At 41.9% G+C, this 14,722-nt stretch overlaps 1 protein-coding gene across 2 annotated transcripts in view; it reads left to right on the forward strand.

The window, feature by feature from the left end:
* AMOT (angiomotin) overlaps positions 1-14,722 on the forward strand; it is a 78,541-nt gene that overhangs the window by 25,637 nt on the left and 38,182 nt on the right. For both annotated transcript variants that reach the window (XM_049872045.1, XM_049872046.1), the window contains 4 exons: positions 992-1,493; positions 6,493-6,637; positions 7,658-7,750; positions 13,104-13,249. In XM_049872045.1, the coding sequence (XP_049728002.1) occupies positions 992-1,493; positions 6,493-6,637; positions 7,658-7,750; positions 13,104-13,249 (886 nt within the window). The remainder of the gene's footprint in view (positions 1-991; positions 1,494-6,492; positions 6,638-7,657; positions 7,751-13,103; positions 13,250-14,722) is intronic.

Genomic DNA, 14,722 nt, shown 5'->3' on the forward strand with positions numbered 1-14,722 from the left:
ATTTCCCCTCTCTGGACCTCAGTTTCCCCCTAAGTCCAGTGACAGAGTTGGACTAGAATATTTATTTAAGACCTTCTTAGCCCTTATATTTTATGATTCTGTACACCAAAAAATAATATAACATTGCCTGTAAAACAAAAAAAACCAAACCCACTGTCATCAAGTCAATTCCAACTCATAGCGGCCCCCTAGGGTTTCCAAGGCTGTAAATCTCTGCGGAAGCAGACTACCACATCTTTCTCCTGTGGAGCCACTGGTGGTTTTGAAGCACCGACTTTTCAGTTAACAGTCGATCGCTTTAACCACTGCCCCACCAGGGCTCCCTCCAAATCTTGGTATTGTCACTTGTAGTGGGGCACCACCATTAAATCATTAATAACTATAATCACCAAGAATTATTTGGTGTCACTGATATAATAAGTATCCACTTTATACATCCTCAAGGAATTTTTTGAGAATATATAACCAAGGGGATTCTTCAGACTAATCAACGGGGGTTGCAAATAGCAAGATGAGGGATAGCTTTGATGGCTATTTGTTGTTTTCTTCTGTGCAAGTGGAATGTATTTTCTAAATTTAAATCTTTATGTGTGCTAGACCACATATGGAATGCCAGAAAAGGGTTAGTTTAACATAACAGGATAAAAATTACCTTTCAGAATAATTGCTTAAGATGCTTAACTTCAGCAATGACTATACAGGCATACATCACTTAGATTTGCACAAAAAGACCTTTGAGGTCATCTGCTTCGGTACCCCCTGGGATCATACCATTCTCTGTTAGGTCTTTCTGTCTGGTGGAGTCACAAAAAAATCAGACCTGGAAAGGGTCTGTAGGAGGTCTTTGCAGAGATCACATAGTCTAACCCTGCCAGCTCCTCATTTTGCAGGTGTCCAAGGTGCCCAGAACCTTCATCTCACTTTTGTGTGCCCTTCTTCCCCAGTGCCTTAGTAGAGAAATTAACCTGAGCATGCCCTTCATGTTTTACAGGCCCACACAGGACATCTCATTGCCACTCTCACCCAGGAGTTCTCAGCCTCACAGCCCTACTTCTTCCCTCACGTCGGGGGGTTCCTTGTCCTTGCTGCAGTCTCCACCGTCTACTAGATTGTCTCCTGGCCAACACCCCTTGGTCCCAAACCAAGGAGACCACTCGGCTCACCTGCCTAGGCCACAGCAGCATTTCCTTCCTAATCAGGCTCACCAGGGAGATCATTACCGTCTCTCCCAGCCTGGCCTGAGTCAACAGCAGCAACAACAACAACACCATCACCACCACCACCACCAACAGCAGCAGCAGCAACAGCCAGGAGAGGCCTATTCAGCTATGCCTCGGGCTCAGCAGCCATCTGCTTCTTATCAACCAATGCCAGCAGACCCTTTTGCCATCGTTTCCAGAGCCCAGCAAATGGTTGAGATCCTCTCAGATGAGAATCGGAACTTGCGGCAGGAGTTGGAAGGATGCTATGAGAAGGTGGCAAGACTACAGAAGGTAAGGCCCCATTTTGGGATATTAAAGGCTCCTTTAAATCTTACTTGTGGGACTTGTTTAATGTAGGTATAAAAGTTTCCATTTGTGGGTGCCTGCATTATTTATGGACAGGTCTTCAGGATTCTTGTATCTGAAGGTTAGGTATGGATCAAGCTTTGGAAAAGGCCTTCTGTCTGTCTGTCTAGGCAGAGTAATAATTTATGTGAGGAGGAAAAAAAATCCAAAAACATGTTTTATTTTGTTTTCCCAGTTGGAAACCCTGGTGGCGTAGTGATTAAGTGCTATGGCTGCTAACCAAAGGGTCGGCAGTTCAAATCTACCACGCACTCCTTGAAAACTCTACGGGGCAGTTCTACTCTGTCCTATAGGGTCGCTATGAGTCGGAATCAACTCGACGGCACTGGGTTTGGTTTTTGGTTTTGGTTAGGCAAAAAAACAACAACAACAACAACAAACCCAGTGCCGTCGAGTTGATTCCGACTCATAGAGACCCTATAGGACAGAGTGGAACTGCCCCATAGAGCTTCCAAGGAGCATCTGGTGGATTTGAACTGCCGACCCTTTGGTTAGCAGCCGTAGCACTTAACCACTACACCACCAGGGTTTCCTTGGTTTTAGACACCATAGCCCTAAAAGAGACTTAATAGATTATTTTAGAATTCCAAAAGCAGGGAGACTTCATCATAAGTCCAAGAACGCTGGCGATGCCTGTATAGATGAAGGCCTTGCCAGCATTTTAAGGCTTTTCTCTTGATTATATATATTTCAAATACTGAATTTGCATCTTAAATATAAAGCCATAGTTCCTGGAAAAATCTCAACAACTGAAGTTAGATCCTGCCCTGCCTTGTTGTGAAAAAGGTTTGGAGTACTTTTCCTGGTTGGGGGTTCTCAGAGTAACTCTTCAACTGCCCTCCCTTTTCCTCTTTTTGTGTTAGTCTTTCTCTGCAGCTCAAATTCAACATCTGTTCTCTTTCTCTGGTGTGTGTAGGAGGCAGGAGGGGCTTAGCACCACAGCTGGGTGACAGGTGACAGCCCTAGGCTGAGGAAGTAGAAAAAGGAGTGTGTGTCCCAAGTTCACATTCTTCCCTGGGCCCCTCCTGTCTCCCACAGCTGGGACTTCAGCTCTTGAGTGCCTCAAGCAAGGAACCTTAGCTCTTGGCTTCCAGTGGCTGTTGGTGAATAGGGTTATGCTTTTGGCAGCCTCTTCGGAGCTTTTGTCATTGTGGAGCTCATGTGGTTTGATCTCTCTACAATGTGAACTTTTCAGGGAAGTGGGGGAAAGGTGGGGGAAGGAAGGGGGGTTGCCTTGTATTGTTCAGTAACTCTGTCCTTAGGAGACACCCAGGGGTGGAAATTTCAGGGGCTCGAATGAAGCTGAGAATTGGCAAACCCCGGATCTGGGTCCTAAAGGGGGGGCTTATTATCAGCTAAGTATTTCTATGTAGCAAAAAAGCCCCCCCCCCCCAATCAGTTTTTCCAAATCTGGATGGGAATTGTTGGGGTGGGGAGAGAGAACTGTTTCTCCCTGGCTTCTTCCCCAATTTTGCATTTACTCCCTTTTCTCATTTTAACCACACACTCCCTCACATTGGTGCAGTAAACTATATTTGCACACTATGAGCAGATTGGCCTGGTTTGGCTGATTAGGTTAATGCTTGATACCCCCTCCCCAAACTCTCTATTGAGGATGGCCCCTGCACCATCTTTGATGCAGTAACTGACACATGAGCTCAGATCATCTATAGGCCCTCTTTGCCAAAAGATCTATGGTGATATTTTTTTTGTGTGTAGGGGGGGTGGACCACAGGGAACATGAGCAGAGTAGAAAGCTTTGTTTGTCTATTTGGGTAAGCATACAATCAAAAGACTTCTGCTGGTCACCAATGTTGGAAGACCCTACTCTGGCAGCCAATATGGAGAAAGTTGCCTTAAATAAGCATAACTGGCACAGCTTGGATGTTGGGAGAAGTGAAGGCCAACCCAGTGTAGTAGGTTGGAGGAACAGGTGGGTGAAAGAGGAAACAAAGTGGGGACTATAAGGTAGATAGAGGCCAGCTAGTGCTAGGGGAAAAAAAGACCCAAGATTCATGAGGGGAACACATTGACATAGAATAAAGTTAGGAAACCCACTGCCACCCTCCCTCTTCCCTGTCCCCACCATCAACAAGACGAAACACTGGAAATGTCCTTCTGTGACATCCTTTCCTGGAAGGCCCTGCAGAGAAATGTGCAACTTGCCCTTTTGAATGGTACAGTCTCTACACAGGGTAGGAAAAGGATTGGTACACAGTCTTGAAATAGTACTTTGAACAACTTGAGTAAAGGTACTTCCTTCCAAGTGTCATATTCTGTGGGGAAACTGGATAGCCTCAAATTCTTAAGGCTGCCTAGAGGAGACCAACACCAAACCTGTTCTTTCAAATGGAAATATTTATTTTCTTTCCTCAGCACTTGAATTTCATGCAAAAGCTTCATCAGGCGCAGGCCTTGCAGATAATGTTTCTAAATGCCATTCACCAGTTTTCACCTTCTGTGCTGCTATCTTGGTGCCATCTGCAAGGAGAAAAACACTTTCAAGTCTGCTCTTTTCTGTGGTGTAAGCCTCATTTGTTTGCAGGCAGTCCCATCTCAGGCATAATTTTGGACATGGAACAGGTTTATTCTGAGTTGCTTGGTAGCCCTACCTTTCCCTCAGTTTCCCGCTAGGGGCCTTACATTTTTCCCCGTAAAGTACCCTGAGCTTTGTTAAAGAGGTTCGTTGTTGTTGCTAGGTGCCGTCGAGTTGGTTCCAACTCATAGCGACCCCATAGAACAGAGTAGAACTGCGCCATAGGATTTTCAATGAGTGGCTGGTGGATTCAAACTGCCGACCCTTTGGCTAGCAGCCATAGCTCTTACCCACTGCACCACCAGGGCTCTGTTAAGGAGGTAGTGGGACATTAAGAAGGAACGCAGAGTACTGAACATTTTGATTAAGTACGCAATGGATGGATCCTGATCAAAGGGAGGAAAAATATGGAATAGGATTTCAAATTCCTATAGAAACCGGACTTACTGGACCATTGTGACTAAGGGAAATAACAAATCTATTATCCTGAGATAATCTTTAAGCCTTGAATTGAAACTATCCCATGAGGTCATCTTTAAACAAGTTTAGCTCAACTAGTAAAGAATGTTCACCTTGAGCAATGTGCTCTTTTAAAGAACTATCTGAATGAGATCAAACTGATAACAGTAACTCAAACACTGAGAAGTTTAGAGGACAGAGTCTAAGTTAGTGGTGGTGAAACAATGAATAGAGATAGTGAGATGGTGACACAATGGGAAGAATGTAATCAATGTCATTGAACTGTATATGCAGAAAATGTTGAGTGAGTATATGTTTTGTTATGTATAATTTCACATACACAAAAAAAGGCAGGAATGCCGGAATGGTTGCAGGTGTCAAATTTTATTTGAACATTGCTTGAGAATTGGCCATGAGGTTTATTTGTCTTACACGAATTATATACAGATATCTCTGCAGTAACTAAATGTATGTGCAGTGGAACTGTGCTGGCTACAGAAAGACTTTGGATCTTTATTTTTTCTTTCTTCTGGATTCTTGCTGATTCAGAGTAAGAACCTTTCTCTTTGTCCCCCCCCCCCATTTACAAGATTTGCAAGGTGTCATAAAACACAATTCTGATCATGAATGTCTGCAAAAGTCTGTACTCGTTTCCCACTGACTATGGGGGTAAAGTCCAAATGCCTCACATTAGAGCCCTTTTAAGATCTGACTCCAATCTGTTTGTGTAGCCATATCTCACCTGCTTCCCTCTGTGTACCCCACAGTGTCCAGCCAAACTAAACTACTGGTCATTATGTGAATGCATGTACTCACTCAGAATAGAATACCCTTCCCCTCACCTCTGCCTATTGAAATCTGACCCACCTTTCAGTATCTGACCAAATAACACCTCCTCCCTGAAATTGTTGTCCACTCCCTTCACCCCCAACCAGGAATAACCTCCTGCTGCTCTGTACTTTATAGAACTATTTCTACTTATCATTTCCTGTATTATTTTACTTGTCAGATTGAAAGCTCCTTGAGGGCAAAAATAATGTCTTCATTCGTATTTACATACTCCACAGGGCTTTAAAAAGTTCATGCATACAATAAGCCTTTGATAAATGTTTTTTAAATTCAGCTGAACTACTACATGAAACTACGACTTAGGATTCTTAGGGTTCATCTCCGCCACTGACTTGCTCTTGGGAAAGGTACTTTAACTTTTTTCTCTGCTAAATTGGGGAGCAGGAGCTCTGGTGGCACAGTGGTTAAGCACTTGGATGTTAACCGAAAGGTTGGCTGTTAGAACCCACCAGTAGCTCCTCAGGAAGAATATGTGGCAGTCTGCTTCTGTGAAGGTTGTAACCTTGCAAATTCTATGGGGGCAGTTCTACTCTGTCTTAAAGAACAAAAAAACAAAACAAAACCCACTGCTGTCGAGTCAATTACATGGTCGTTGTGAGTTGGAATCGACTTGACGCAATGGGATTTTTTTTAAGATGGGGAGAGCGATCCTTGCCTAGGCAGATATCAGGGCAGATTGAAATAAACATGTGAAAAGCCCTTCAAGTGCTCCGGAAAAAAGTTATCTACATTCCATATACATTATTAGTAATATTTTGCCATTAAGAGAACTTTTGTGTAGAAATTAAAATCGTAACAGTATTTATGAAATTTACTTTGTCTTACCATCTTCTCTGAAGGTAGAAAATGTTTTTTTGTTTGTTTAACTTGAGGAAATTGAATGAAATAGTTAATTACTGAACTTAAGGTTGAATTTAGAAATCTCCTTGAAACTTTTCTCATCTGACCATGTTGTACTTGCCTCCTGGCCACCTGTAAATACCTGGGAGAAACTGTCATTGAGGATTTGCAAGTATGTTTTCAGGTGATCTTCCCCCATCAACTTCCTGTTTTCACCACCATCTTTCCTTTTCTTTTAAGGTGGAGACAGAAATTCAGCGTGTCTCAGAGGCATATGAGAACCTGGTAAAGTCATCCTCCAAAAGAGAGACCCTGGAGAAAGCTATGAGAAACAAGCTCGAGGGGGAGATTCGGAGGATGCATGACTTCAACAGGGATCTGAGAGGTGGGGGAATCAGTGGGCTTCTCTTTTCACTTCTAAAGAGTTCGGCAGAGCGGTGAAGTGAAAGGTTGGGGAGCATAATATTAGGCTCTTAGAGATTTTCGAACCTACTGGCATGGCCAGTAGATTGCAAGGCATATACAAGGCTAAGTTTTTGTGACTGCAATAGTACTTGGTCTTAAGCTTGTACTCCCTCAAAGTGGGGAGGTCCATCTGACTGTCCTGAGAGATGAACTGATGTGTTAATTAAGCAATATCTCCTGGGACTCTGGGACCCACCTGCCCTGTCTCCATCATTGGTGCTGACCCCTGCCCTGTCTCCATCATTGGTGCTGACCCTCTTCCTTTATAGGATTTGCTAAGGCAAAGCCTGTACAAGCTTAAAATAGTGATATCCTCTAACTGTTATTTCTGGAACTTCCTCCTTTTCATTTTGCCTTAACATGAAAGTATTGAAGATGGTGAGAAATGTTTCTTCTTTAAACCACCTTCAGTATCTTTGAAATTGATGACCCTGGGGACGTTATTTTCTATCTTTGTGTTTATGGTTATCTTATCTAGAAAATGAGGGGACTGGGTCACCATGAGTTGAAATCGACTCCACTCCACTGCAACGGGTTTGTATGTGTGGGATTTTTTTCGTTCTACTATATGCTGTCCGTGGTCCCATCCATCTTTGAAATTATATGATTCTACAGACTTTATCTTAACTTCAATGCTCTTTTTCCTGGTTAATGAAAGGTATCATTATATATTCAAGGATGGATTCCTTCATTGACATTTAGAGTTCTGCACTTCCATTTTGTCAGCAAGGACTGAAAGTATTGCATACTCACCTCCTCCTTTCCCACCATGGTCTAGTTTTATTCTGGAATTCACGTTTGCAAACCTGTATCTGCCACCCATTCCTATTCAACAAGGAGAAGCAGGCTTGTTTTGTTGAGAGTCAGTATTTAGAGGGCAAACAGCATGTACTTGGAAGTTTGTGTTTGGGGCCCTGTTGATTGTCTCCAAATTCCACAGAGCGTCTAGAGACTGCCAATAAGCAGCTTGCTGAGAAGGAATATGAGGGATCAGAGGATACCAGAAAAACCATCTCTCAGCTCTTTGCTAAAAGTAAGTATGAAAGCTTGGGGAGCAGTATTAATGTAATGATGGGAGTGAGATGTGTGAAAAAGTTCCACAGTTCTATGTAGCCTTCTAGAACCTGGTGGCACGGTGGTTAAGAGCTCGGGCTGCTAACCAAAAGATCGGCAGTTTGAATATACCAGCAGCTCCTTGAAAACCCAATGGGGCAGTTCTACTCTGTCCTATAGGGTCACTAGGAGTCAGAACCAACTCGATGGCATATAACAACAACTACAGAACAGCCAGGACTGAGTTAACGCCATTTAGAGATTCTTTTTTTCTATTCAGGCATGAAGTTTGGAAGATTCTGTTCTTTTCCTTCCAGGCCAAGTTGGCTGCTTTCCACAACATCTAGCCGCATCAACATGGCTCCTTCTGTATTAAACCAGAGAAGTCCCTATAAATCTCTTCCATTGTCATGACTAGTTGAAGAAAAGACCTTAGTGAATCTGGAGCACCTTAATGTTGAAGAGATTTTCTTAGAAGGCTCTGACTTCTTAGGCTGACTCTGGTAGAGACTAAATTAATGTGCAAGATTAGTAAGTGGCATTTGGAATACTTAACTTGCACTAGGGGGCCCTTAGTTAAACACCTTGCATTATAGCATATCATTACATGTTGGCAGATTGCAAGAGTAACTAGAGGGGAACCATTGCTATGACCTAAACCAGTGATAGTGACTCTGATTGCAGAATTGGAGGGCGTGGGAGAAGGCAGAGCTATGTCTTCTTCATAATAGGGTTTCCTTTGTCTGGAAATAATCCTAGGACCCTGACAATGATTTAATCTTATTCTTTATCAGTCCCTAGTGGACTTCACTCAGCTAGACAATGTCTAATTTTTTTCCAATTACCATAATAAAACCAGCAATAAAAACTACACAGTGAATTGAGTCCATAGGGAAAGTTAGTTGGAGGGAAACCAATGAACTGTCTTCCTTTCTACTGATGCCCATATTTGGTTTCTCCTACCCCCAGTCTCCCATAGTGCAGCTCCTAGCTGTAGTAGTACTTAGTGGGGACGTGTCAGTCTCCATCTTTGCTGTGCCTCTGAGTGACCATTTCAAGTCATTCAATGAAGTTTCCAGTCAGCTTTTACAAGTGTGTTCGATCTTCCCTTACAATATTGCTTTCTCCCTGGGCTACTCTGTTGTGCTCTGGCTTCAGAACTGAGTTTTTTTTTTTTCCATTCTTCTTTCCCTGATCCTCCTGTTCCTTTGTGAGTATTATCTTAGAGGAAGGAATGTAGTTTTTCTGGTGTCATCACTGCCTAGTGTAAATTGCTTGGAGGTAAAGTTGTTTTTGTGGTGTCACGGTTACCCTGGAAGCTAGTTCCCTGGTGAAGAGAGGGTGGCAACCTCCCAAGACAAGACAAAACAAAACAAAATATATGGATTCTTGCCCTGAATCTGCTAGTTCACACTCCACTTTGTGTGGGGATGGCATTTCAGGTGTCCTAGGAACCCTGCTACTGGTTTATAAAATGTAGTAGTTTAGTAGATCAAACTACATTAGTAGCAGGGGGAAAGACTGTCAAATGGCCTGAGAAGGGAAAAGCGAACTCCATCAACTCAGCAGAAAAGAGGGCATGATTCTTGGCCTTCTTAATTTCTCTTGCCTTTGGGCCTTGCGTGGTGGGAACTGGGGCAGGAGAAAAGAAATCCCTCTTGAAAAGTCTTCCTAGGGAATGTGCTCCAGCAATCCTAAAGAGACCAAATCAATTCAACCCTAGGAGAAGGCAGACTGGTATAGTGGAAAGAATTTAGAACAACGGGGGTTTAAATATGGGCTTCACAACTTATTTACCAATTATGGCCCCTGTGCAAATTACTTAACCTTGACAAGTCTCTGTTTTCTCTTATGCAAAATGGAGAAGAGAAGAATGCCTTCCTTGTGTGGTTGTTCTGAGGATTAAGTGAGATAAATACCCTAAAGCCTTCAGGTGCAATACCTGATATGCAACAGGTATTCAGCAAATGTTTGTTTCTTTCCAAGGTACATCTGAATAGATATGTAAAGTCAGACTGGGAAGGAAGATGAGGCTGCCCTATTATAGTTTCTTCTAAAAACTTGAGTATCTACTTCTCCAGAGAAAGGGCACTCTATCACCAAATGGGAATCAACAACTGATTTGAGTTTTTGGTATGAGGTGTGTCCTAGTTAAAATGAGAGGGAACTAGAAAGGCATGGTCACCTGTGGCTGTAAGAATTCAGAAAGAAAGAACTGCTAATTATATAGGTCCGGCGAGTTGCAGACTCATTCTAAAAACTAGTATACAGTCTGTCAGGTCACAAAGAAAGGCACAGTTTGAAGCTACAGATTCTCTATCATTAATCATGACTGTGATCCACCATCATTGTGTTCTCTTTATTTATTTATGTGGCAATTTTCTTTGGTGTTTGATTGTGCTTTCTAATGTATTCATTATTTAAGTAATCTGTATCTGGTGGATCACGGTAGAGAATCTGTAGCTTCGAACTGTGCCTTTCTTTGTGATCTGACAGACTCTGTATACTAGTTTTAGAATAGTCACCAGACCTATAGAATTAGTAATTCTTTCTTTCTGAATTCAGGATTGTCTTAGCAGGTGACCATGCCTTTCTAGCTCCCTCTTATTTTTTCTAATTTGGAGCCCTGGTGGCGCTGTGGTTAAGAGCTTGGTGGCTAACCAAAAGGTCAGCAGTTCGAATCCACCAGCTGCTTCTTGGAAACCCTATGGGGCAGTTCTACTCCATCCTATAGGGTCGCAGTGAGTCAGAATTGACTCGATGATAACAAGTTAGGGTTTTTTTTTTTTTTTTCGTTATCTAATTTGATCCTTTTAATATTGTGGGGTTAAATAAGATGGTATTGCTATCTGGATTTTAAAAGAAGGGAAATACAGAGAGGTTGGGGATTAGATTAACTGACTTGTTCCAGTCAACCCCAAGTGAAGATAGCGCAGGGAACTTGGACCATAGTCTTATATAAACTACTTGGAACAGATTCAGGACTGTGATATTAAACCATCCTTACATGCCTGAGATAAACACCATTTCATTATGGTTTATTATCTCTCCTGCTATACATTTTGGCAGATTATATATTCCCAGAAAGGGGGAAAAAAAAAAAAACTTCAGCCGGGAGTTCAATTTTATCTGAACAGAGTTTTTCAAAGAACCCTCTACTTCTGTGACTCTTTTTCTCTGTTAAATTCTAATTTATTTATCCTTCTGCTTTTTTTTTCTTTTTGCTTGATTAGACTCCCCAGTGGTTTATCTATTTCATTTTTCTCTGTGCATGTTTGTGATCCCCCCTGCCAAAGGAAAAAAAAAGCTCTTGAGTAAATTCAGGGTTATGAACAGGACTCCATAGAAGAGGGGTTTCCTCTTGTAGAATTTTTTTAATTAATTAAAGAAAAAGGCAGAACCAGTAAGGGGTAGCATGCCTATAGTGTTGTGTTAATTTTTTTTCAAAAGCATTTTATTTTAAACATTGAGTCAGAGATTGACCTGGATTAGTTTTGATCAAGCTGCTTGGTAGAGAGGCTGGTACAGAGTTTGTTGGGTACTTTCATCATCTTGCCTTTGCGTGGGAGCAAGGTATGGGCCCTTCCCTTCTGCTTCATAACATGCAAAGCTCAGCTATAGAGAATAAATGAGAGTGTTGGTGGAGGAGTCCTACATCCTCTGTAGACCTGTCTACCTTTCCCTAGGAAGCCAAAGAGTGTAGATAATGTTTTTAGAAAAGTCTGTGAAAGAGTCACAGGAGTCTTCAGTGTATAGGTGTGGGGGAGGGAGGGGGCATAGATAACTGCAAATGATATATTTTTATGTGTTTGTTGATTTCTAGTAGCATTTATGCCTGTGGGTAGAATGATACTTTATTCATTGAACATCAATAGAGCTTTTAGTTCCCTAGCTCAGAGGTACTCCAAATCTTGATGGGAGGCGTGAATCCAAAGAGTGGAGCTCAGTCCCAATTTAGACAGCTGTTCATTTCACACATGTTCACACCAAGTTGTTATCAGGACTGGTCAACCTGTTTAGGTAAGGCTTTATAGGTCTAATGGCTCCACTTTAAATTAATTTTAGACTCACGATAAGGTTCATTCTGCTTGTGAATATGGTTTAACAAGTGAGCTAATTAGGATAGACTTCATCAGGGGCCCATCTAACATAGGTACTGAAAACTAGGACCAAGCAATGGAATGTTTAAATGATAGTTTGGGAGGAATGAGGACTACCTCACTGGGAGTCAGTTATAATCATTTTAGGTGGAATATTCAAATGTTCTGATCACCTATGGGTACTGGAACAAGGTACAGTCTTCTCTGATCCTGCTATTTTCCCCTCAGTGACTTTGCCGTGTTTTTTCCAGTGCTCCTCCCACACCCAACCTCTCCTGCAGGGAAAGGAGTAGGGAGAAGCCCAGACATGGCTTCTCCCTACTCCTTTTATGTCATACTCATTTTAAAGTTATTGAGCAACCAAGAGAAGCAGATTCTGAGATAAAACGGTTGTGTTAGGGGATGGTGTTGGGTTAGGCTTTCCCTGGTGAGGAGATGTTGTCTAAGAGACTTGATCTCAGTTAGGAAATAATGCCACTCTGTAAAGGATGGGGTTTTAGGTTTTATACATGCTACTAAATACCATTTTTAGATCTATTTAATATATTGTCATGATGAAACAATGGGGAAAACTTTTTTGGGCTCAATTGCTTTTTTTTTTTTTCCAATGCAAGATTGTTTTGAAGAAATAAAATTGATGTGACGAGTCTACCTTCTTCCTGCTGTGCATACCCAAAAACAAACAAACAAAATCATTGCCCTTGGGTTACACACACACAAAAACAAAAACCAAACCCGCTGCCATCAAGTCGATTCCGACTTATAGCAACCCTGTAGAACTGTCCATAGGGTTTCCAAGGAGCAGCTGGTAGATTTGAACTGCCAACGTTTTAGTTAGCAGCTGAGCTCTTAACTACTATGCCACCAGGGCTCTGATATATATATATATGTATGTATGTATATGTGTATATATGTATTCTTTTGTGTAATGATGCTTAATATACTCTTTATAATACTTTTTACATCTCCTTTCTCATTGCTTGTGCACAACCACCACTGTTAAGTGACTTTTCTGAATTCGCACAGCAAGTTAGTGACAGAGCCACCAACACAAGCCACTAACAAAAACCATTATTTGCAAGACCTGATAGAGCCCAGATCTTGGGTATCCTGGTACTTTTAGCTGTCTGCTAGAAAGTAGAGCTTCTGGTAATGGCATATTTGTCAATTTTGCTCAATTAAAGCTTTGAGCCTCCTCCAGGATGGCCATATTGATATTTCATGTCCTGATAGATAAAGAAAGTCAGCGGGAGAAGGAGAAGCTGGAAGCCGAGCTGGCCACTGCCCGTTCTACCAATGAGGACCAAAGGCGACACATTGAAATCCGAGACCAGGCCCTGAGCAACGCCCAGGCCAAGGTGGTAAAGCTCGAGGAAGAGGTATGGTGTCTTCAGGTCGCATATGAGCATGGAAGGTGGGAAAGCCAGGGAATCACAGGCACTGGACTCCCCGTTTTGGTGAACTGGCATCTGTACAACTCCCCACCCACCAAAAGGTGCCATCTGATGCTTCTAGTTACAGCTGTACCTATGTGAGGGACTAGATTTCTTTTCTCTTTCCTTCACATTCCTTCCTTTTCCTCTAGAGCAGGAAATCACTAGAGTCAAGGAGTGATTTCTGTTTGCTCATTCATATCATAAGCTCCCCTCCAGACCCAGTACTCACTGTGTACCTAGCATGGCCTTAAGCCTGTAGCAACCATTAAAAAAAAAAATTCTGCTTTTACAGGACTTTTAAGCTTTATTTTGGAATAGGTATAAAATGATCCCAGATATTTTAAAGTACTCTAAGGGTTTTGAAATCAGAATGATCCTTGTCTCCCCATGCTCGGTGGGAAGTCAGTCTCCTCCCAGGTAAAAGATGAGCTGTCAGATTTATTTTACAAGTTGGTTTTGGAATAGAAACAGTCTTGGTAGGTTGGGGACAGTTTGGGACCCAGGAACAATTTACAGTTTGTGTCAGGGGAGTGCACTGGCCAAGAACTGTGCCCTGGCTCTTAGTGGTTAGGTTCTGGCATGTAGTTTTGTGGTAGAGTGAAGTAGTTATTTGTGTGCAAGGATGGAGCCTTCCTCTAGCAAATACTAGGGCCTCCAAATTATTAAGCGTTTGATGAGTATATATCTGATTAGTCTTGATGTAGCTTTTACGTGATAGAAATGCTAAACTGTGTTCATGTAAAATAGAAGGAACTCTTGCTTCTGGCTTATCATTAATCTTGGATGTCAGTTGTCATTTCTGCAGCAGTACAAGGATAGAAACTGTTCTTCGATGTTTTGTGCTTCAGGGAATGGGTGTGTTCAAGTGAAAACTGATGCTGAAGTATAACTTGGTAAAGAAAATGTCACATCTCACTGACTTCTATTCTAAAACTTGAGTTGTGTTAAGGGGAAAAAAGTGTAGCCACATTATAATAAGTGAGAAGTATTTAAATTTCAGATAGCCAAAGGCCTTTCATGAACAAACCCTCAGCATTCTGGCTGTTGTACGTGAGGTATCTTGCCTGCCTTCATTCATTGCCTGCTTCTCCTCCCTCAGGAAGAATGGTTTTAATTCCTGTGGTTCTCTTGAGTTATAGGTATCCTTTCTTTTCTTTTTTGGGTATAAAAATGCTTGTCGGAGCTGGGTTGTGGGTTCACATTTTACCAGTAGGTAATGCTATCTAACCCACGATGCCCTTTTTCCTGAATTGTTTAAGTGTTAAACTTCAGATTGTTTAAAATTAGGTTAATGTACTGCTTCATCAGCTGTCTGCATCAGAAATACATTATTGAAAACGAGTAGTACTTGTTATTTGCCCAACATCCAGATCTAAAGAAATTAGCATACTTTTAGCTTTTTGATGCACCTCATAT

This window comes from Elephas maximus, chromosome X, assembly GCF_024166365.1.
Source record: "Elephas maximus indicus isolate mEleMax1 chromosome X, mEleMax1 primary haplotype, whole genome shotgun sequence".
NCBI lineage: Eukaryota > Metazoa > Chordata > Mammalia > Proboscidea > Elephantidae > Elephas > Elephas maximus.